The sequence below is a fragment of the Octopus sinensis genome, linkage group LG1, assembly GCF_006345805.1.
Source record: "Octopus sinensis linkage group LG1, ASM634580v1, whole genome shotgun sequence".
Classification (NCBI taxonomy): Eukaryota; Metazoa; Mollusca; class Cephalopoda; order Octopoda; family Octopodidae; genus Octopus; species Octopus sinensis.
The window spans coordinates 58,639,035-58,665,400 of NC_042997.1; the positions used below are offsets into that span (position 1 = coordinate 58,639,035).

At 34.5% G+C, this 26,366-nt stretch overlaps 1 protein-coding gene across 1 annotated transcript in view; it reads right to left on the bottom strand.

Annotated features, from left to right (window-relative positions):
* LOC118767619 overlaps positions 1–19,804 on the bottom strand; it is a 187,474-nt gene extending 167,670 nt beyond the window's left edge. Inside the window, exons 1-2 of the mRNA XM_036512656.1 lie at positions 19,615–19,804; positions 11,288–11,388 (exon numbers count right to left, since the gene is read on the bottom strand). Coding sequence (XP_036368549.1) covers positions 11,288–11,388; positions 19,615–19,804 — 291 coding nt within the window. The remainder of the gene's footprint in view (positions 1–11,287; positions 11,389–19,614) is intronic.
* Between the last annotated feature and the right edge of the window lie 6,562 nt (positions 19,805–26,366).

Below are 26,366 nucleotides of genomic sequence, written 5' to 3' on the forward strand. Positions count from 1 at the left end.
CCTCGTGCGATATGGTCAAAATATCAACCGCAGTAAATATAATGACGAAATAAATAAAAATTAATATAAATAAGGATAAGATCGTTAATTCAATTATCGATATTATCACACGAGTGCAGGCAAGAAGATTATTACTGTTTTCAATACCAATGAGATAGTATTACGTCTGATTATAACATCTAATACTTATATCTAATTATTCGAATTTGACATTCCCGAACACAAGTCTGAATTCGAAGTACAATATATTATTTTCAAAGCAGTACAGTTGTTCATCCATATGTATATCGGTATTTTGATTTGGGAATATACATTCATCTCTAAATTGCACAAATGATTTCTTGGCCTCACTGCACTCTATTTTATAAATAGTAGCAATATCTCAAATATATTTATAAATAATATCGTTAATGCAACGAACCATAAACGTGCAAGATTGAATAATCTAACGCCCTGTCAAATATATAGCTACCCAGAAAATTTGTATTGTTAGTGAGAGAACGTTTTGTATTTAGGCCATTTTCGTGCCAAGGTACCAAGCTTGTAGAGAGAACGAAAGGTCTAATTCCGTGAAAAGTGTAAACGAACAGTCTCTATTTGCTTTTGTGTCCCGTAGAGAGATTCGATTTGACATGTGCACAAAAATCTCAATCCATTTCGGACCCGATTAATAATGATATTCATGCTGAACTTTGCTAGACACTCTGTTGAATGGAGACTAGTATACCTGGTACCTATTTTATAAGTCACGGAGAATTTAATAAGTATTGCTAATTCTGCATCATTTGAATCTCGAGCATTAATGGCTACATGTTGCTACCTTTTTTTTAGGGAGAAATTAACGAGGATGTTGAAGGAAGCATCTCAAACTATAGTATTTGTAGACTTCCAAGTACTTCCAAATAGCTGTGATTGATGCCACTAACTTTCCACTTAAACTGTTCTATAATGGGGACTACAAGCACAACGTGCAAGGACAGTTCTCCAGAACACCAACCTCTAGAGAATACAGAGTGGATACATTAGTGAGTTGTGGGGCCTGGGATGATATAATATGAATTAACGAGAGGAGAGGAGTCGACTTATTCAGTTTCCATCAACACACGTCATGATCGTGCGAACTTACACAAAGCTTCCTATCCGAGAATGGAGAGCCATATGGAGCCCATTGGTGGGTAACATAGCTATTCATTAAAAGGACCCGATAGAATAAGTACCAGGCTTAAAGAAAATAAGTACTGCGGTCGATTCATTCGACTAAAAACTTCTCCAAGGCGGTGCCCCAGCATGGCCGCAGTATAATGGCTGAAACAATTAAAAGATAAAAGAATTGTATAAAAGAACTGTTAAAATATTTTTTGCATTGTGGGGTTATATCCAGTTTATTGCACATAAATTTTAACAAAAATATCTTATATTGACCCTTAAGGGCCATATGTCCTCCCTCCTCGTCGAGAACCACTGATTTGATTGTTTAACCACATGTCAGCAGACCTAGGTTCAAAAACTTTCAAGCCATGTTCACCTCACTTATTTTTTCAAGAGTATTACATTCCAAATCTAAATTATTTCAGTGACATATTTATAGATGGAATCAAATTTGCTATTATTTCTAAAAAACTGAACGACCACATAGGAGCTCATACGCAGGGATACAGTGTTTAAAACATTCAATGTTTTCTGCAAACGGAAAAAAAATACAGCAAAAGACAAAGAAATAGTTAAGCATTACACTTTTCGACATCTCTTAAATAACTCTCTACCTCCATAATCTCTCTCTCCTTCTTTTCCATATATCTCAATGGTGGTTTGATATTTAACAATGTGGAAGTAAGTGATGTTACTGGGACATTCAAGTGACATTTATGCCTGAAAGAAAAGGAGCTATATGAGTAGTCAGTCACTGACTATGATGGTCGTCAAGAGGTACAATAAAACATAGAAATGGCACATCCAAACAAGATCAGCACTCTATCTATCTATCTATCTATCTATCTATCTATCTATCTATCTATCTATCTATCTATCTATCTATCTATCTATCTATCTATCTCTCTCTCCCTCTCTCTCTCTCTCTCTCTCTCTCTCTCTCTATATATATATATATATATATATATATTATATATATATATATATATATATATATATATCCATCTATTTATTTATCTATCTATCTATCTATTTATCTAACTATCTGGCTAGCTAGCTAACTATCTATCTATCTATTCATATACATTTGTATGTACTTATGCTTTATACATATGTATATGTGTATATATAGTATGTATGCATGCATGTATGTATATACATATACATACATACATATATATATATATATTCTTGGAAATGGCTGCATGGCGTTTAATTAAATAATAGATAGTAAATAATATATAGTATATATATATATATATATGTGTGTGTGTGTGTGTGAGAGAGAGAGAGAGAGAGAGAGAGAGAGAGAGAGAGTGAGTGAGTACGGGGTACGGGACGTCACCAACGGTGCAAACAACAACAACATGAAATACGTAAACAACGAGAAAAAATGGAAAACAGGACAAGTAAACACAGAGAAAGGACCCTTCATCAGTTGCCGGCTGTCTATCTACTCCCCATTTCGAGCATTCAGCGACAATATGAGTTTTCAAAGACAGTTGCTCCTATAAATTCTAAAATAAAATTTAGCATTTATGGAGGGTTCAAAAACATGACAGTTAAAACATACAAGGAAACTGAACGAAAACAAACATGGAGAGACGTTAGACCAGAACGAGAGGAAAATAGTAAAGTCAATAAGTTTCTAAAAACGAGGCACAAATGATCTTGTTCATCGATGGCAGAGGTGCATAGATGTTCACGGCTAATACTTTGACTAATCAAAACATTTCTATTGTTAATTTTTCCAGAATAAAATTATGTTTCTGTTGTGTGGACGCCCCCAGATGATGAAGACCAAAATGTAGATATAGAGGGAGAAGTCTAGACGTCGTCAGAGAACAGTTGAGTAGCGGTCAGAGTTGAGTGGAGTCGAGTAGACTATAGTCGAAAGCAGAGTTGAGAGAAGGCATCCGAACGTGCGACATAACAGTTTCTGAAATTGGCCATCATTTTTAGGACAACCTAATAGAAAAACATAAAACTGGAGAAGCACACTCTAAGATGTAGAGCAGTTAATATTATAATGGGAGAGGCCGGTTTATGGGATTACCCTGGGTCTCCCGTCCACAAGGGGCTTAGCCTTACGGCGTATCGCCAAACCCCAAACCTGTTGGCTTAAGACCTCTTCAAAATATGAAGAGGTAAATAACATTTCCCCTTGTATATATTGAAGATGTCTTAGGCCAACAGGTTAGAGGTCTGAGACGATACCCCAAGCCCCTTGTGGACGGGAAACCCAGGGTAACCCCATAAACCGGACTGCCTCATTATAATATATATATATATAAATATTTATATATATATATATATATATATAATATATATATATATATATATTATATATATATATATATATATATATGTATGTATATATACATGTATATATATGTATGTATATATATATATGTGTGTGTGTATATATATATGTGTGTATATATATATATATGTATGTATATATATATATATATATATATATATATATATATATATATATAGGTATATATATATTGGGTTGGCAACTAAGTTCCCGCCGTCTTTTTAAATTTTGAAATCTATTTTGTTTTTTCTAGTTAATTTTTTCAAGTTAATTGTTTATTTTCAGATCATTAAATTGGAATGTGGAGTTAAGAAATACGAGCATTTTTGACATCTCCTTTTTGATTTTAATCAAGGTTCTAAGGCCACAAAAGCTGCTCGCGACATTTGTGCTGTGTATGGAGAAGGTGCCATAGCTGAAAGAACCGCTTGTGATCGGTAAACCAAGTTCAAAAATGGAAATTTTGACCTCAAAGACGCACCTAGTTCTGGCCGTCCATTTGAGTTCGATGAAGAGTGATTAAACCAACTTTTACACGAAAATTCTCGTCAAACGACAAGAGAACTGGCAGAGGAAATGGAATGCTCCCATACTGCTATAGAGAAGCATTTTCACTCGATAGGAAAGGTTCAGAAGTATGGGGCATGGGTTCTGCATGCTTTAAGTGACAACAAATATCAACGCGCCACAATCTCCGCTAGTTTGCTTGCTCGTCATTTTAGCAAAACGGCGGGAACTTAGTTGCCAACCCAATATATATATGTATGTATGTATGTATGTATGTATGTATGTATGTATGTACGTATGTATGTATGTGTATACATATATATATATATATATATATATATATATATATATATATATATATATATATATATATATATTATACATATGCATGTATATGCACATACAAATTTACACATTACTCTGTTTTAACGACTATAGCTGCTGGCATAGTTTCCAAGGATAATGGCTGAAATGTCAATTCAACATAAAGCTAGCAAAAACAGATTACTTTGCTGACTTATAAATGGCGTATGTCTCTTCATAGTCTGCTATATAGATTATAATAACTCTAAATCAAGAAATTCCTTTCCGTAGATAAATATAATATAAGCACTGAATATCAGCAAACTACGGATTGTACAATGAAAGTCTATGCCATCAAGAATTATGAGAACTCCTTCTAGCTGAAGTGTATGTTTGGCTGCCTGCAAGTCGATTGACAGCGCAAAAATTTCAATGGAAATTATGTAAAACTAGACGAAGTTAAAAGCCAAAACTTCAATTTTATTCTTATAACTTGAAAATCAGCCGTTAAAGAGGATGAAGATTAACAACGAAAGAGAAATAATTGATGAAATATATCTGGTTTTCTATAAGAAAACGTTACTTCACCTGTACTAAAGAAGGGTTGAGTATCTTCTCTCGTCTCAGGGGTTGTTAACAATTTTTTTGTCTGTGGACTCTTTGATTACTATTTTATTCTGGTGGAGCCCCTTAACCATTCAATGTTTTAAAAATTAGTTTTATAGAAGTTTCTTAGAAAATTTCTATTTTGTTTTTCACACGTTAACTTGTGTAAGCTGTACTAAGTAAAACGTTAAAGAAAGAAACCTCGCTGTTTCTTCCAATATATACCAATACATTTATGTAAAGCAAATTTTTCTTCGGAGGCCCTTAAAATACAAATGTGGATCACCAATTTACTATTTTGTTTCGTGGGCCCCAAACCATCTTATTTGGACCCTGGTTGAAAACCACTGGTCTATCTTTTAGACTGCAGCCACGCTGAAACGTACTTTGCAGAGTTTAGTTGTACAAATCGAACCCAGTTTCTTATATTGTTCTCTCGGTTTCTTTTGCCGGACCGCTAGATAACGGTGATGTAAATAAACCAACATAGGTACCCAAGGGGTGGTAGGGACAAACAAAAATAGAAAGACATACATACAAACACATATATGACGGAATTCCATATAGTTTCCGTCTACCAAATTTATTTACAAGGTCGACCAAGGGTTATAGTAGTAGAAGATTCTTGCCCAAGATGTTGTGCAGTAAGACTGTACACAAAACCAAGTGGTTACAAGGCGAGCAACGTAACTGCACAACTATACCTGTACCAATTTCGAAAAGTAATGCAACTATTTGTTAGTAACGTACAAAATTACAAACTATGATTATTAAGACATGCCTAACTCTTAAGACCGAATGCTGTTATGTTTATACTTCGAACAACAAAACAAAAAGAGTACCCCGCCCCAACACACAACACACAGAGGAAGTGAAAGGAGGGGAAAGCAATTAAATCTAGAGGTTTACTGAGTTGAATCCCAGGATCTCAAGTTAAAGGGAAAATCTTGAAGCATTTGTCGTATTTTATTGGATATTAATTAAAATTATTATTTTTATCTACCCAAGTTTCACTCATTTGCTCGAAAGACAATCACAACTAAATTTGATGTTATAATGCATTATAACCCAGGCCCGTTAAATATTCGTAAGAATGTATTTTTTGCTTTTTATACTTTTAACAAGAGTCAATAAAATAAATATGCGGGATTGAATAAATTATATAATATAAACATTTTTCTTTCAAATAAAGCACATTGCAACAACGGCAGAAAACATACAGATGAAAACAACATGGAAATATTCAGACTTCTGATAGAAGCTAACAATAGAAACTAACAATGCCATTTCTCTGTCAAGAGATAATTCTTAATAATCGCCAAAATGAAGTAATTAGGTGTTTGTCTGAATATGATGGCGTTCTGCCGTTAGATACACTTATATTCTATAGCATTGATAACTTAATCGGGTAATTAATCGTCACCTTTGCAAACGATGTTTTTGGTAATAATATTCATAAAAAAATTCCCATGTTATTTTGAAATAATTGCTAGTTGTGTTACATTATCAACTAAATCCTTTGGCAGTTCTCTTAATTATAAACCATTTTGAATTCCACCCCCTTGTGTATGGATATATATATATATATATATATATATATATATATATATATATGTGTGTGTGTGTAATAATATATATATATATTATAATATATTATATATATATACACACAAATATAAACACATATAAATGTACACATATGTATATACATGTATATATATTATATATATATATATATATATATATATATATATATATATAATATATATATATATTATATATTATATATATACACATAATATACATATATATAATTTATATAAATAAGGATAAGATCGATATTTAAATACCGATCTTATCAGGTGGCAAGCATGGGAATAAAAACCTTCAAACGCAATAATTATTATTAAAATTATAATTTAGGGTATCTAAGAGATACTACCACGCTGGTAATAGCAGCCAAAACTTAACTGTATGTATATGTATAAAATTATAATTTTATACATATATCATATATATATGTATGTATGTATGTATGTATGTATGTATGTATGTATGTATGTATGTATGCATGTATGTATGTATGTATATGCATATATATATATATATAGTAAATATACTATATATAAATATATATATATATATATACTTCGATGAAGTGATTATCCCTATGTGGTGAGTTGTAATGCAAAAATATATAATAAAAGAAGGAAAATGCACAAAGTTTACATAGTTTAATATATTTTGAAAGGTAGAGTATTGTGATAGTCGACCGGTTTCCCGTTTCGCTAATCATATGTGTGTGTGTGTGTGTGTGTGCGTGTGTGTGTGTGTGTGTGTCTGTGTGTGTGTGTGCGTGTGTGTATGTGTGCGCGTGCGTGTGTGTGTATGTCAGTGTGTGTGTAGGTAAGTACGATCCAGGAATCCAAGTGTAGGACGTTAGTAAGCTTCGAGCACGTATGCAACTAGTGCAGATGACAAAAGATGGACGACATACGATAAAACGATTCTATTATCGCACGTTGTCTCATATTGAAATCAAATGAAATTTAGATAAGCTGACTGTCACTGTACACTCTTTTACTCTTTTACACTTTTACTCTTTTACTTGTTTCAGTCATTTGACTGCGGCCATGCTGGAGCACCGCACTTAGTCGAGCAAATCGACTCCAGGACTTATTCTATCAGCCTCTTTGCCGAACCGCTAAGTTACGGGGACGTAAGTTACGTGAACGTGAACATACCAGCATCGGTTGTCAAACGATGGGGGGGGGACAAACACAGACATACAAACAGACACACAGTCATTGCGTTACTTAGTCCGTCGGTAACGCTTTAGCGGGCTTAGAGAAAAAGAAGCGAAAAGAAAAAAAAGGGAAAGAGAAGCGTCCATTACGGGAGGTAGAGGGAACGTAATTGTAAAGCTTTCACGCGATTAGTTGAAGGGAGAAAGAGTGAGAGAGAGAAAAATGAAAGGGGGAAAATTGGATAGAGTAAAGAGTGAAGCAGAAAGAGAGAGAGAGAAATAGAGGGAGAGGACATGTGGTTGGGTGAACGTAATATTTATTACGTGGTTAAAAAGCTAGTTATAGGTAGTGATATAGAGGAGAGTTAGGAATGTAATTTTAGCAGACAGGTGGTGTTTTGATGCAGAAATTAAAGAAATGTAGAGAGAAAGAGACAGACTGACAGGCAAACAGACAGAGAGAAAGGGGGAAAGGATGATGGTAGTGATGGTGATGGGGAGTGCATTGTGAAAAGTTATACTTTTTAAATTGAATCTAAGTTTTTTATGTCAACTATCACTTAACGTATGAGCATCCCAAACTTACCATTCACTTTAGAAAGAAACTAGTTTCCCGTTCGCCTGTCATATGCAATGACTATCAATAAATTAAAAGAGCAGACATTTGATAAAGTGGGGCTGTTCTTGCCTGAACTTGTATTCGACCATGGTGTATTCTCAAGGGCTCGCAAATAATCTGATGTGAGAGTTGAAGTTATCAACACTGACAAACAAGGGGAAAGAAGAGGGAGAACTTATACGAAGAACATAGTCTGAAAAGAAGTATTGGATTGAAAGGTGTACGCAAATTGAAATGCGTATTGGTTCTGGCCCATCGCCTTAAGATTATAAGTTACTAAAATTACTAAAATTATTGTTTTTCTTCTCAGAGGGTTCGATCTTGTTTGCTCTAGTAGATTCTGTGAGAGCGGACAGCAGCCTGCTGTCAGAGATCTCACAAGGTCTCTTTCCGCACCTTATAAGCTTTGGTACCAATCTCAAAATCCCAGCTGTCCCCAGTAGTGCTGTTTTGAGGGCTTGCTCTACTCTTAAGTCAATTCCGATTTCTCTGACATATTTCTCGAATTTGGTTGTTAGTGCTCCGAGTGTTTCTACAACTACTGGAATAACAAACATTCTCCTCATAGTCCACATTCTTGCAATTTCGCTATTTAGTAGTCTGTACTTTTCAATCATTTCTAGTTCTCTGTCATTTATGCGCGCATCTCCAGGTATTGCAATATTTATAGTCTTGGTTCCGTTTTTTCCTTTATTTACCACAACAATATCTGGTCTCCGAGTCTCGATTAGGGAGTTACATTGGATTGTAAAATCCCACATCTTTATTATTATTATTATTATTATTATTATTATTATTATTATTATTATTATTATTATTATTATTATTATTATTATTCTATGTTTGACTTTTGCTTTATGTCTGTACAAGTTGGCTCCAAGTCTCACCCAGAGACCTCAAGAGACAACAGGTTGGAAGTTCTGTGCCATATATTTGTTTTGTTTTTTTTTGTTTTTTTTTGGTGTTGTACTAGTGAATGTCTAATACATAAAAAATAAATAAATAAATAAATAAATAAAAAGTTTGTTTTAAACCTTGGGATTACATAGAGAGTATTTTGCGTAGGATATGAGCAGTTCCCATGAGCACTATCTTTTGAATTTCTGCCATTTTGGGGTTTCCTGGTATCTGAGTTAGGTAGCAATCAGTCCCTTTCGCTATCATTCCCAGGGCACCTATGACAACAGGTATTGTTTTAGTCTTCAGCTTCCACATTTTGCTGATTTCTATTTCAAGATCTTTATATTTGCTCAGTTTTTGGTAGGTCTTGACAGATACGTTTATATCGATTGGGACAGTCATATCAATGAGGAGGCATGTTCTTTGTCTGAAGTCTTTCAATATAATGTCTGGCCTATTTGCATCTATCTTCCTGTCAGTTTGAATGGTGAAGTTCCAGAGGAGTGAGATGTGGTCATTTTCAAGCACAGGAGGTGGATTGTGTTCCCACCAGTTTTTTTCATGGGGCAAATCCAGGTTTTTGCAAATTACCCAGTGAATATATTGTGCAGCTCTATCATGCCTACTGAGGTACTCTGTAGGCGCTAGAAGACTGCATTTGGAGACAACATGGTCAATGGTTTCATTTTGTTGTCGGCATACACGACATGTTGGGCTACTGCCGTTCTTTAATATGTTGGCCTGGTAGTTTCTTGTTGGTAGGCATTGATCTTGAGCTGCTATGATAAACCCCTCTGTTTCAGATTTTAAGCCAGAGGCCATTAGCCATTGTTGGGTCAGGGCTTTGTCGATATCTGCATTATTCGCTCTCTTTGGGTATTTGCCACACAGAGGTTTTTCTTGCCATTTATTATTCAGAATATCTAAGGCCGCAGTTTTGGCACGGGTTTTCATGCGCCTAGCTTTTTCTGTGCTTGTTTCTTGTATATCTATCTCTAATTCCGAAATTGGTTGTATTCGGAATTCACTTAGATATTCCTTATTATTATTATTATTATTATTATTATTATTATTATTATTATTATTATTATTATCATTATTATTATTATTGTTATTATTATTATTATTATTATCATTATTATTATTATTATATTATTATTATTATTATTATTATTATTATTATTATTGTTATTACTATTATTATCATTATTTACTTTTAATCTGCATGTTTTTTACAATCAATCACCGAGACACACCTAGGGCGAGTGATAGATAAGGGATGGTATAGTTTGACCGAAAGATTTGGGGAGGGGAAGTGGTATGGGCAGATGCATTTCAGTTGATAGGGTTTTTCTCAGGATGTGGGTGGGGATGAAGACATCTGTAATTACGCCATACACACACACACACACACACACACACACACACACACACACACACACACACACACATATATATATATATATATATATATATATATATATATATATATATATATAGGGGGAATTCACGAAAAGAACAAAAGACGAAGACAGGTGGTGTACAAAACAACAGATGTATTAGTATAACGCTCAGGAATTGAAAAAGTCCTTTACGTTTCGAGCCTACGCTCTTCTACAGAAAGGGATACAGAGAAAATAAACAAGGAGAGAAACAAAGAGAGAAAAAAATGTGTGTAGTGGCTACCGATCTATCATGTGCGCGTATGTTTGCTAGTGTCTCTTTTTCCTTTAGTTTTTGTTGACTTATACACATCAACAAATGAGCCAATGCGGTACTCTCAGTGTGGTTGTTCAAATTGCTCGAAATAACAGCCAAATCTCCCTCACACTTTGATCTTGTTAGTATTAAGGAAAGGAGAAATGTTTACTCCTGTCCATCATTACGGTTAAAATTAATATTTTTGATTTTGTTCGGCTCTATGAATTGAATTTTATTTTTAATAGTTTTGTCCATTGCTTGACACAAGAAATTGGAAAATCCTGACCAAAACAGAGAAATTCTAACTTAAAAAATTATAGAAAGAGAAGGAAAATGTTCTATTTTCCAAAAGCCAAAAGTTGTGTTTTCAGCTGAGGTGTAATTTTATAATTAAAACAAATTCAAAATTAAAAGTTCAGAACTTAAAACTTACCACGTTATCTTGTGTATGTTCACAGTTCAAATGGGTACAAAACCTAAAACAAATGCATGTGCGTGTGTGTGGTTGGGTCTTTAATAGCCATGGATCAGTTTAAGTTCAATCGCAGAAAGGAATTCATAACGGTAACACACGCAATTATATACATATAAACATACCCATACGCACAGACATATACACTGATACATACCTATCAGCCACTCCCAAAGACCAGCTTGTTCGTTCCAAAATTTTGACCACCGTTCTTTATATATTTGCATACAAACACACACATACACACCCATTCAGCTTTTCGCTTTTAATCAATACTTTTTTCTTTTAGTCGTCTGTCACTATTCATCTGTTTTTAATTTTTGTTATTATTTTGGGGGTTTCACTTTAGCGACAGCAATTACACATATCAGCACTGAAGGTATACACCGTATCAACGAGGGAACTGACTTGAGCTTCATCTTTACCATAAAGTTTGAGGTCATCCATGAAGAACAATGACTTTTTGTTGGCGGCTTTTGAATACGTATGCAGCATTTGCTTTCATCAGAATCAGTGTCAGTGGTATCAAGCACAGTACAAAGATCAGTGGGGACACGCTGTCCCCTTGGAAGATGCCCCTCCTAATTTCTACTGTCCCTAAACTTCTTCCGTATGCTGTCAGGTCCGTCTTCCAATTCGCCATACTTATCATCATCATCATCATTATTATTATTATTATTATTATTATTATTATTATTATTATTATTGAGTGAGAGAGCAGTGCATGCCACCAAAGTGACACTGGGGTAAAATATACGAAGCTCAGTAAACCCATTATGACAACTCGTCTGATGAGGGTACACCAGGCACATGCATCACAACCATATGTGCGCGACATGGTGATCTCATATCAAGATAAGCAGCGCATGATCTTGCAGGTGGGGCTCAGTTAGAATTTTTTCTGGTCGAGTAGCCCATCCCGCTCAAAAGGTCCCTGAATAAGGGTTGTTTATGGATGTTGAACGCAACACCCATGTTTCCAGAGGTGACTTATTCAACCCCCAAAGAATTCCTCTCAACACACAGCTATGATGCTCCCCACTACTTCTGTTTGTGATCAGAGATGCACATATCGTCAGCCACTAAGGGACATGCTCAACTGGTTAAGGTCAAACAACTGACAAGCAAATCTGTGGTATTGAGCAGGATATTTGCTGTATCCCATCTTTTATACCAAGACAAAACAATGTACATGATAACACTTCCAATCAGTTAAGATCAGAAGGCATGAGAACTACTGTCTGGTACTGCATCAGGGCATTTATTATTATTATTATTATTATTATTATTATTATTATTATTAGCACAATTAATGTTTGTAAATTAAAATTCTTGGAAGGCGATGCCTCTGATATATGACAATCAAATTGTATGACTAAAGTTTGTTTATTAAATTATTATTTATTACAAATCAAAACAGATCACTTATCAAAACAGAATAAATTTCCTTTTGAAATTTTAATTTTTCAGTTGTTGATTTAATTTAAACGGTAACAATAATGATAATGAAATTGATAACTACAATTTCTAGAGTAATGACAACATCAGTAACAATAGTAGTAGTAGTAGTAGTAGTAGTAGTAGTAGTAGTAGTAGTAGTAGTAGTAGTAGTAGTAGTAGTGATAATGATTTCAAATTCTGGCACAAGGACAGCAATCTCGGGGTAGGGGTTACTCGATTACATCGACTCCAATACTCACCTGGCGCAGATTTATTTTTTGTCTCCGGAAGAATGTCTTGGTATAAAAGATAGGCTACACCAAGTATTCTGCTCAATACCACAGATTTGCTTTCCTTTAGTGAGCATGCTCCTTAGTGGCTGATGATATGTGCATCTCTGATCACGAGCAGAAGTAGCTGGGGAGCGTCATATCCATGTGTTGAGAGGAATTCTTTGAGGTTCGGATAATTCACCTCTGGAAACGTGGGTGTTTTGTTCAACATCCTTAAACAACTCTTATTCAGGGACCTTTTGAGCGGGATGGGCTACTCAATAATAATAATACTCTCTCACTCAATAATAATAATAATAATAATAATAATAATAATAATAATAATAATAATAATAATTAATAATAATAATTAATAATAATAATAATGATAATAATAATAATAATAATAATAATAATAATAATAATAAATAATAATAATAATAATGTGACTTACAATGATGCAATTGTCTCAGTGAAAATACGTGGCTTTCAAATCTCAAGAAGAAACTCAAAAGCCAAAACACGGAATGAAAGCAATTTAACATAAAAACCAAAACAACAGATTAATAACGGCAAAACGACAGAATTGACGAAAGGGGAAACATCTGTTAGTAAAAGAAACGGAAATAGCTGCCTCGAAGAAAGCTATGTCAATAAAAAAGAGTAGTTTTAAATACAACACGTGTTCGTAAAGAAAATTGCATTTCTCGAAAATGTAAATAGCTGAAATGACTTTTCACGAGATTGTTAGTGTCATTGTCTTTATAATTAAAGGTTCTGCTTTACTGCTCATTTTAATGTTAATTTTATCGCGTGCTTGTCTGTTCAACATTCATTTATGACACTTTCTAAGCTACTGAGAAAGAAAATAATGAAAAGAAAAGACAGCGGCTACTGACAGAGAATGCTGTTTCTATTGTAATGAGATATTAACTAAAGTTTTATAAACATTTTGTACCAGCATGATTACCCTACACTTTAGAAGTGAAAAATAAACGCGCAAACAATTCAGCAATGCTACTTAACCGAACGGATCCACATCACAAGACAGAATCTCAGCATGTACCGCTAAGTCAAAAACAAAATAACAATTACAAACTCGTTAGAAGTTTAAAAGGCTTGAATCGAATATTTACAGGTTATAAAAGCTCTTTATTCTACCAAATTGTAAGTGGGGCTTGACATATCAAATCAGATGAAAAATCAATCCCAGCTTTTGGTTGGTATAAATTGATTAGTACAAATGATTAGTATAAATTAAGCGCACAACCAGATATTTTAAAGAGCAATCCAATAATTTCTGGACATGAAGGCATTAACATAGAAATGCGAAGATGAAATAATACAACAAAACACACACTGCAAAGAATATAACACAGAAACGGAATAAAACAATAATATAGTTGTAACACAGAGCATTCTACAGCATAACAGAGGTGATGGCAGCAAACAAGGAGTAAACTACGACAACTACTGCTGCTGCTGCTACAACAACTACTACAACTACTACTACTACTACTACTACTACTACTACTACTACTACTACTACTACTATTAAAAATAAAGACCAGCTTTTGGTATAATACCAGGAATTTTAGAAGGTGAGAGTAAATCGATTTAACTGATCCCAGTATTTATTTATTTTTTTTTTGTCGACTCCGAAAGGATGAAGAGCAAAGTTGACCTCGGTGGAATTTGAACTCAAAACGCAAAGAGCCAAAGGAAATGCTGCCAACCATTTTATGCGATGTGCTAACGATTCTACAGGCGCACTGCCATAACGAGAGCAACATTAATAATAATAATAATAATAATAATAATAATAATAGTTTCAAATTTTGACTCAAGGCCAGCAAATTCAGGAGACGGGTTAGTCGATTACATCAACCCCAGTGCTCAATTGGTACTTATTTTATCGACCCCGAAAGGATGAAAGACAAATAGACCATGGCGGCTTTTGAATCAGAACACGAAGAGAGATGAAATACCTATTTCTTTACTACCCACAAGGGGTTAACACAGAGATGACAAACAAGGACAGACAAACGGATTGAGTCGATTATATCGACCCCAGTGCGTAACTGGTACTTATGTAATCGACCTCGAAAGGATGAAAGGCAAAGTCGAGCTCAGCGGAATTTGAACTCCGAACGTAACGCAGACGAAATACCGCTCAGCATTTCGCCCGGCGTGCTAACGATTCTAGCTGCTCGCCGCCTTAGTAGTAATAATAATAATAATAATAATAATAATAATAATAATAATAATAATAATAATAATAATAATAATAATAATAATAATATAATAATAATAATAATAATAATTTCTTTACCAACCACTAATGGTTCACAAACTAATTATGGCTTCTAATTTAGACACGAAGCCAGTAATTTTGAAAAGAAAGTGTTAGCCGATATCATTGACCCCAGTACTTAGCTACTACTTTATTTCATCGAAACCGAAAAGATGAAAGGCAAAGGTGCAAAAATGAAAATTTACGTAGAAAGCCTAAAATTAAAGACCAGAATCATATAATCCTAAAAGGAAAATTTATCCAAGTAGTGAAGGCAAAAGCATAGAGAATCCAGAGATTTGAAATACGAATCGAACAACTGAAACAAACTAAAATGTGTCGAGAATACAAAATAAAACCTTTACAGAAACATTACGTAGAAATAATACGTAAAAGAAAATATCTTGACAAAAAATATAGAAAGTAGGAAAGCCACCTAAAGGAAAGATATAATACGGAGACCTAAAGACAATTTAAATCATATGACACTGCTAGCCTAAGACGATATCAACACAGTGGAAAATATAATGGAATCCTTGAGAGGAAAAGACAATTGGAAATTATCTGGATGGGAAATATAACAAACGTTAATGAATTTGTTTTACAAGATTCCTGATATGAAATCATGTGTTGAAAAAGATATTGTTATATTTCAGGATGGACATTTTTTCTTACCAAATAAACACACGCACGATATATTCGTTCTTCACTCGTTTATTATTGTTCCTATTTTATTTTATGCTGAAAATCTTTCGCCACATCTTAAGAGCCGCTGGAGAGGTCACAGATGTGTGACGAAAGATTTCCAGACAATGGACGGGAAATAAAATTAGAGCAATGATAATGGTGAAGAACGAATATATAGTACTTGCGTTTATTTGGCAAGAAAAACAAATGACAATCCCGAAATATAGCAACAAAAATAACAAATTTTTGGATAAAACACATACATGTATTATATCAATATGACGAACCAATTTTATAAAGTATTGTGCCTATTACAAATACCAAAGTGGTTGAATCAGAAAGCAACACTCAAGCAAAGATATAGATACAGAAGTTCGTAAAAACTACAGACTAATCACTAACTTTTAATTCTACAAGATTCAAGTTGAAAATAAAGCCTAGGGTTTCTGGCAGACTTTGTGGTAGAAGGAGAATGGCTTGTGCTTAATGGGACCAACATCCTTAAACAACCCTTATTCTAACGATAACGGGGATGGAGCCACTGAGTCACCATATCTGGGAATGTGTCTGCTGGTGATATAGAAACAGCAATAAGTCTGTTGTTGCTTCTACTGTAGTTCACTTACAGTCTTTTTGCTATTTTCTTTTCTGAGCAGGAAGCATTAAAGTGCCACATTTACAACAACAATTTTACCAACTCCTGGAAGATTGATTTGTAATGTAGTTTTGTAACAGTCTCTTTATAGTCTCTTTTCATATAAATGTATTTTTCATATAGATATATTGGAGAATCAACTTTCTATAAATAACTCGACAACATATGACTTCAGTAATTGCACGACAACACCAGATTGACAACTGTCTATTAATAATATCGGATTAATGACTATTTAGAAATATCGTCGAATTATCGAGTTTCAAATTATAACAGGAGATTAAAAACTATCCGATAAAACCACACTAGTAAACTATTATCTGTGGTCACTGAGCTGAAAATCACATTGGATACAGTTTAAAATACAGTTTAATAATACACAAGGTTCTATGTATATTCATGGTTTCGATTTCCAGATCTGGTGGTGTGTTGTATTTTGGAGTAAAACACTTAATTTCACGTTACTCCAGTTCACTCAGGTGTAAATGAGAATTCCTATGATGGACTGGTATCCCTTTCAACGAGGGTGTTGTGATTTCGGTCCTAGGACTCATTTTTATTTTCTAAGCATCTTAACGTGAGATTCAGCAAATACTAATTACCCACACTCATCAGATTGAATTGGTAATCGAAACACAGTGTAAGGTCTAGTGTATTCTTTTATTATTTTCTTTTACTCTTTTAGTTGTTTCAGTCATTTGACTGCGACCATGCTGGAGCACCGCCTTATAGGTTTTACTGGCCCAGGACGTATTCTTTGTAACCCTAGTATTTATTCTATCAGTCTCTTTTGCCGAACCACTAAGTTATGGAAACATAAACACACCAACATCGGTTGCCATACGATGGCAGGGGAAAACACAGACACACACACGCATAAATACAGACAAACACACAGACATACACACACACACACAACACACACACACACACACACACACACACACACAACACACACACACACACATATATATATATATAATATATATATATATATATATATATTATATATATACGACGAGCTTCTTTCAGACTCCGTCTACCAAATCCACTCACAAAGCTCTCGTCGGCCCGACGCTATAGTAGAAGACACTTACCTAACGTGGTTGGGAAGCAAGCTTCTTACCACACAGCCACGCCTATGTCTACTCCCTTATGTGTTGCTGTGTATGCATACTTGAACAAATTCATACATTCATACATTTCTACACATAGCCTTGTATATATATATATACATATATATATAAATAATAATAAATAAATAAATAAATAAATATATATATATATATATATATATAATTTTACATCGTTCTACTCTACTTTAGAATATTAACTCCTCTGTTAAACTATGTAGTTTTATTTTTATAGAAAGTCACCCGCATGTGGCGGCAAACAATAAACAATAAAAGCAAGCCTAGAGCAATTACTTAATATATTGGAATTACGAAAGAAAAGTGGAAAATATCTAATGAAAAACTGTCATAAGAATGATAAAACTATCGATGCAATATATTGAAAATGTTCTGAGACACTAATATGTATGTATATAAGTAAGTATGTATGTAGTATGTATGTATGTATGTATGTATGTATGTATGTATGTATGTATGTATGTATGTATGTATGTATGTATGTATGTATGAATGTATGTGTGTGTGTGTGTGTATTTCAAATCTTTACAGAATATTTTCTTCTCAGTTTAAATCTTTTTTCTTGGTTCCAGAAGAAAAAAAATACAATGACGCAGAGAATAAGCACAAAAACATTGAATCAATGCAACACTCCAATTTCTCTGTCTGTATGTCAGTCTGTCTTTCTGTCTGTCTAACATTCCCCCCTCTCTCTTACTCTTTTTGTCTCTCTCTCCAATGACCTTTCGTCAAAGACTGTATTTGCATCGATTCTCTTCAGTATTATGATATATAACAGCACAGAACGAGAGGGCCAGCTTAGGTAGTAATACAAATGTAATTGGAATTCTATAATAATCATTAGCTTCATTTTCTACATTTCTTTGTTTCTATATGGATTAAATAGGATTCTTCAACTAAATTATAATTGTTTTAGCTATAAGGAAGATGACAAGCTAGCAGAATTGCTAGCGTTTCGAACAAATGCTTAGCAGTGTTTTCTGACTCCTAACGTCCTGCGTTCAAAACCAACCGAAGTCAGTTTTGCATTTTATCTTTCTGGGGTCTATAAAATAAAGTACCGGATCAATGTCATTGATCCACCCGTTCCCCCTAAAATTACTGGCCTTGTGCTAAAATTATAAGAATATTATTATCATGAAATCACAAAATATAAAGCTGTTTTCTCTCATCACAAATAAGGGGAACGGAGGAACCAATCAAAGCGCTGTGCGTAGAGAATATATATTTATATATTGGGTTGAGGAATAATAATGAAGGTTTTTTTTTAATTAAAAAATGCACGCAGAAGTAAAACGCATTGGCAAAATGTTTGATGTTATTTAAAAGAGAAAAGTTTTGCTCTACAAGATAGTGCGTTTTGATTTTTTAATTTTATTGATTTTTGTGTATTATCAGATCACTAAAATGGAATGTCAAGTGGACAAAACTTCTCGACACCATTAACTCTTTACATTAAATCGATGTGTTCAGGCCTCAAACCATCACCCGCCGTTGGTTTTTGCTCTTCAAAAATGGGAATTTTGACCTCAAGGACGGATCACACACCGGTCGACAAAGGGCGATTGAATCAACTTTTTCACGAAAATCCACGTCAAATGACCAGAGAATTGACAGAGCAGATGGATAGTAATAAAAGAACTGTGGTGAACCACCTTCACTCAATGGACAAGGTTCAGAAACTCGGCGCTTGGGTGCCACACACTTTGAGCAAAAAAAAAAAAATCTTCGTCTTCGAAAAGCTATGTTGTGTGTATGGTGGGAGTGGGAATGCATAATTCATTACGAACTGCTTGAACACAACCAATGCGGAGCTCTACGTTCAACAACTGCACCGACTAAACGAAACAATTCAGCAAAAAAGACCGAATGGGCGAAATTGCGTTCTTCTGCAACATAACAACGCCCGTTCTCACATCGCCAATATGACCAAAGCCGCCATTCAAGAACTCGAATTGGAAGTGCTGACTCAACCTCCATACTCTCCAGACTTGGCACCGTCAGATTTTAATCTCTTTCGATCGCTTTCGAACGCTTTGCGCGGTATATCGCTCAATAATTACGTGAACTTGGGGGCTTAGTTGGACGAATACTTTGAGTCAAGACCGGGAGATTTCTATCACCGAGTCATCGAAAAACTTATTGAATGATGGGAAGAAGTCATAAACAACAACGTAGTGTATATTATTAATTTGTTGTAGTTTTTTTTGTTTAAAATGAATCTTAAAAAAAAGCTCATGAAGTATTCCTCAACACAATATATATATATATATATATATATATATATATATATGCGCACGTGTTTATGTATGTGTGTGTATATGTGTATGTTTGTGTGTGTGAGTTTGTAGATACCCATTTAAAAGTATTAGCGTCACATTATAAAGTACTCTATAACCTAAAGTAGAGCGGAAATAGGTAAATATTTACTTGGCACATAGAGACCAGTCAATTATGAATTCATTTGAGTGAATTCGAAAAATTACGAATATGACTAATCTAAGTGCTAATATTCTTATATATACACATCTCTCTCACTCTTTTTTTCTCTCTCCTCTTCTCTCTGTCTGTCTGTCTGTCTCTCCCCTCTGTCTGTCTTTCTCTCGCTTCCCCCCTCTCACTCATTGCCATAATGTCAAGTCCATTGCTATTCTTGTGAAGGCCCATGGCCAAGTGGCTAGGCTGTTGCACCCACGATCGCTAGATTGTGGATTCGATTTCCTGATTGGTCGGCGCTTGTTCTTGAGCAAAACACTTCTTTTCACGTTGCTCCGTAGTTGTTTCGTAGAGCTTCAGTGGCAGTATGACCCAACTTGTATTCGTACAAGAAAATCACTCGGTATTGTTCAGTTGTGAACATTGTCATAAGAGCTGTGGGTAGCAATTTTGGTTAATAGTATTGTCTAGTAAGAAAAAGTGTTAAGAGTAAACACAAGCATATACATAGAAACTCATTAAAAGTCCATTTACAGATGACTCATAAGAAACCTATTTAAGATATATTTCATGTGAGACAACCTAATATGTACCAAATTCAATTTAAACCGTAGATCCGATTCAAGACTAGTTCTAGGTGAACGGTAGGTATTAAAAAAAAAAACACTAATGGGGTTTAAAATTTACTCCAGCTGTTTCGGTAGAACTTTATTAATGTCTTCATAGATTACATCATAGCATAAATTTACCATCTTCAGGTAAAATTTTTAACGATATAAGCAAGTGAGGGAAAATCTTGATGATAACATACTCAACAACAAGTTGGATAAGTGGTGTTTTAAAAAAGAACATTTGAATTCAAAGAACATTCAAATAAAAAGAGAAATTAGGAGTATAACAGTCATGCGAGAAGTAAAGAGATAAATGATTCTATTATTTCAAACAGTTATCTTTATTGATTTAGAATTATAACTTGCTGGTATACATGCATATATATATATATATATATATATATATGTATATAGTTAATCCAAACAAGAAAACACAGAAAAAAACACACCAACGCGAGGACGTGGAACAATTAAAGTATTATTTGACGCTCAGGAAAGAAGGGAAGGGGGGTTTAACGTTTCGAGCGGAGCTCTTCGTCGGAAACAAGGAGAAGGAAAGATCCCGAGAAGGAAAGACAGAGGAAAAAAATATTTTTGCTGGTGGTGCTCAAGAGATCACATGTTGAAAGAACAGAAGTTGAAAGGTAGACGAATCATGATTTTTAAAAACAAGAGAGTTTCAAAGACAAGGAATGTGTGTGGGTGCGTGTGTGTGTGTGTGTATGTGTGTGCAAGGATGACAAGTGTGTGTGTGCAAGGATGACAAGTGTGTTTGCGCGTGCGTGCGTGTGTGTGTGTGTGTGTGTGTATGTATGGTGAATAATAGGCATGGCAAGCTAGCTGTCATAAAGGAGTGGCATATATATATATATACACACACATATGCATTTACACACAAACACACACACACACACACATATACGCACACATGCAGCCCTATATTTATATACCTGTATAAATATAAAATATAGAGATATAAACCAAATGATATAATATAAAGAAATAAACCTAAGAAATGTATATAAGACATCGTTCACATAATATTAAACACGGAATTAACAAATATTTCAGTATTTAGAGAATTTAGAGTTTGCAAACAACTACAATGAGAACGCATGTCCAGGGGGTCGATAACATATTATAACATATGACTCAAATAATACTTAAATATTTAAATAATATACTTAATCACGTTAGAGAGTATGGATAAATAGAAACTAAGAAGAATTATTCGAAGCCTATTAGGTAATTGGTTTGAACTATGAAAATGTTCTACTAACGTAATGTTAGCATTTCACTGTTAGTGCTTAATTTTATACACATATTTAATTTGGGTATTGTTATCGCGCATAATTATTTAAATGTAATGTGGTTCAAAGCAGATTAATATTGAAACAACTGTAATAGTAGACTTATGCTGAAATAATTTTTCATCTTCATCTTTGTTTTCTGCGTTACTCTCCGAAAATGCGTATCAGTTCATTTTATCAGTAATAGATTCTTGAATTTTCCGTGGCAATGGACTACATTAACGGCCAAGATTTAACGTGTAGATAGCCGGCAATTAGTACTGGTGCACTAATATATATATACTTATATCAATATACTTTAAGAATATATCAGAACTGACATTCCATTGGTTACGACGAATGTTCCAGTTGCCAGCTCATGAGCAGACAACTGGAACGCATACACAATGAAATGTAGAAAAGCATAAATTTCACAAATCTATATATATAAAACTGTAGTTGTGTGAGTGTCTGTCTCCTTCGATTTAGATTCCTAACTACTCCCACATTTTGCGGTGCAGTTTAACCAAATTCGGGTATCTTATAGTCCTGATTCATATCGAGCCCGTCTGGGTATTAGCGCGCGTCTACGATGAGTCTACGATTTTAAAAATAATTTAACATCATGTTTTTCCATTTTAACGCATATTTTTTTAATTGGCGGCGGAGTTGGCGTCCATGCTCACACCTGCACCTGTGTTGCTTCTCCCCCTTCTTCCCTCTCTCGTGAAGCTGTGGGGAAGGGAGTGTAAGGAAATCAACGTCGTAAAGCGTTGTCAAGGAGACCAGCGTTCTTTTAGAACAACGACTTCATGGCTTGAAGACACCAAAACAGAAATGGCTAAAAAAGCTGAAACAGATCCACAAAAACGGCAAAAACTGCCACACAGGGCAGGTTTCCTGTGAAAACAATTTGCACAACCGAATGTTTTAGTTGTTGCACAAATCTTTATATATAAAAGTGAAGTTGTGTGTCTGTCTCCTACGATTTAGATTCCTAACTACTCCCACATTTTGCGGTGCAGTTTAACCAAAACCGGGTATCTTATAGTCGTGATTCATATCGAGCCCTTCTGGGTACAAGCGCGCGTCTACGATGAGTCTACGATTAAAAAAAAAATTACCATAAATTTTTCCATTTTAATGCATTTTTTCGCTATTATATAAGGGAAGTAACTCTCTAAAAATGTCTACGATGAGTCAACGATTTAAAAAAAAATTACCATAATTTTTTATTCCATCTTTAATGCATTTTTTGCTATTTTTTTGCTATAGCTCTCTAAAAATGCTTATATAGTTATTTCCCTTACAAACCCGAGCAACGCCGAGCGATACTGCTAGTAGTTTATAAGCTAATTACTTTCAACAACTGTTCCATTAGGAATGAACGTCATTAATTCCATAACAAATGAAGTAAGATACGTAATTAATTACTATAAAATAGTTAAAATTAAATTAATTTAAAGCAATGTGTATCCTAAATCAGCAGGATTATTACAGGCTGTACTTATCGTAGACCATTGTTGGTTTTGAAGCAGGTGTTGAAAATAATGAAATTATGAGCAATCTTTGAAATTTATGCTTTTCTGTTTTTTTTTATAATTCTTAATATACCTTTTTGATCGCTTTAGGCAATTATGGATATACATGCAAATTGTTTCCACGTGGGTTAATTTTAAATTTATAACGTGTCGGAGTTTACCGGCCCCTTACTAACTGATTTGTTACTATCGAAATATTTTCTGATATTTTATACATCATCACACACACACACACACCACACACACACACACACACACACACACGCGCGCACACACACACACACACACACACACCACACAGAAACAAGCACATCTAATCTGCCTGTATATAAATATAAACTGTGGGTACGGGGGTATGATTACCTATTACGTATATTTCCTGTTTAGTACTGGGGATATTTCATATATGAGGACGTACTATGCATTTGTCTGAGGGTTTGGTCCTTTGGGTGCTTGGATAAAATGCGGATGTCAAGTTGACCCAGATTGCCTCCATGTTGGTCCTTGGCATGTTGATATAGTATGGAGGACTGTTTTAGTCGTCATATTGTCTCATATGTTCATTTAGTCTTTCCGCAATGCCCCTAGATGTCTCCCCTATGTATGTCATGTTCATGTTTTTACAAGCATCTTATGCTGTAGACTACGTTTCTAGTTCTACAGTTATTGCCAGGGTTAATCCTACATACCATGCAGTTATCATTGGTGCATATGGTATTCTCAAAGTGGTACGTTCTACATGGTAGAAAGTAATCATACTCACATTATATTTATATACAGGTAAAATAGTTAGTGAATTGTTTTGTAGATATGTGTGTGTGTGTGTGTGTGTGTGTGTGCACGTATATGTATATGCGCATGTATTTGGGCAAATGGATATGAATGTAAACAGATAGACATACAGACGGATAGGTACATTGGTAATGTGAACAGGCATGCACACATACACACACACATACGCAAATGAAGACTGAAACACATGACCATATACACACACACTTCACTTCACACAAGGACACATATGGAGACACGCATCCACACATATGGAGACACATATCCATATACACAGACACAGTACATAGTCACAAAACCCCATACATACACACACAGACACTCAGACATGCACACACAAAGAGACAGAGGTACACACACACACATAAAAACACACACACGAACACACAAACACAAACACATGGATATGCAGAATACATACAAACGTACACACATACATACATATATAAATACGCACGCACACACATACATCCATACACACACACTTACATGCATGCATGCATGCATGCATACATACATTCATACATACATACATGTGTATGCGCACACACACTGACCCACACAGATGCGCACAAACAAACAAAAAGAACGCAGCTCGGATAGCGGACAAAGTCAGCGACTACTGAAAAGGTTGCAGGACACAACGAAAATTTTAGGAAAAATAAATTTACCTGTTAGTGTGTTAAATAATAAGGCAATAAAAGAGAATGACTCTCCCCAGTCAACAACAAAATATGCTTCAACACATGAACTCACATAAAGAATCCAAGCGAAATCCAAAAACGAATATATATATATATATATATATAATATTATATATATATATAATATATAATATATATATATATATATATATATATATATATATATATATATTCGTTATTAGTGATAGAAGCAAACAGAATTGACTCAGAATAGTTTTCTGGTCATCTTACTTAATGAGGATATATATCATCGAAAGCCACAAATCTGCAATGAACTGCAGCGAAGAAATCAATATTTTTTTTTATTTTGTTCTGGTGAACAGATTTTATCAACGCTCCTTTGGGAGAGATCCGTATCAACTTTATTTCATATCTCTTCTCAAGTTCATTAGCCATCCAAATTATGTTATCGATTTCGTGGTAACAAACGTGGGCAAAACAGTTACTGGTTTCTTCTTCCGTTGCAGATATTGTTTCAGTATCACGATACGTGCTTCATATGATATCAATACAGATTTGGGACCACGACCACAATCCTTGCGTGGGTAGTAAGCCAGTCTATATCTCCATTGCTGTTGAAGTTTCCTATAACACTGAGCAGCTTGCGAATTCGAACATCTGTCTCATTGAGTTTTTGTAGTGACCAGTTGAAAAGACCAAACGTGTATGGACAGTGTAATAGTGTGATGGACAATATACTTGTTGTAAGCTGTGAGTACTAATGACTGTATTCTCTTTACTCTCTTGAAGAATTCATTCCTGGTCCTCTCCTCATTTATGGGTTAATCATATCTGACATTCTCGTCTTGTCCAAGATACCTATTACATAAATGTCACTCGACTGTAATGGTTGTATTGTCAAACCATTCATTTTTAGGTTTTCAGAGAAGAACATAACTTTTCCACGCTTCATTGTCAAAATTGCACATATTGGGTGTATGCATGTATGTATGTAAAAATGATCGATGACACATACATAGTGTATATGTTTTCTTTATATGTCCATTAGCTTCGGGGTATAGTTTAAGCTCATCAGTGCCGTATACAATAGTGTAATATTGATATCCGTCTTCAGGACAAGTTATCTCGCTTGATTTGAGACATGCAGTGCTTTTTAACACTCGATGGCGTGAAGGAATGTTGTCCAGGACGCTATCCTGCAGCTAGTG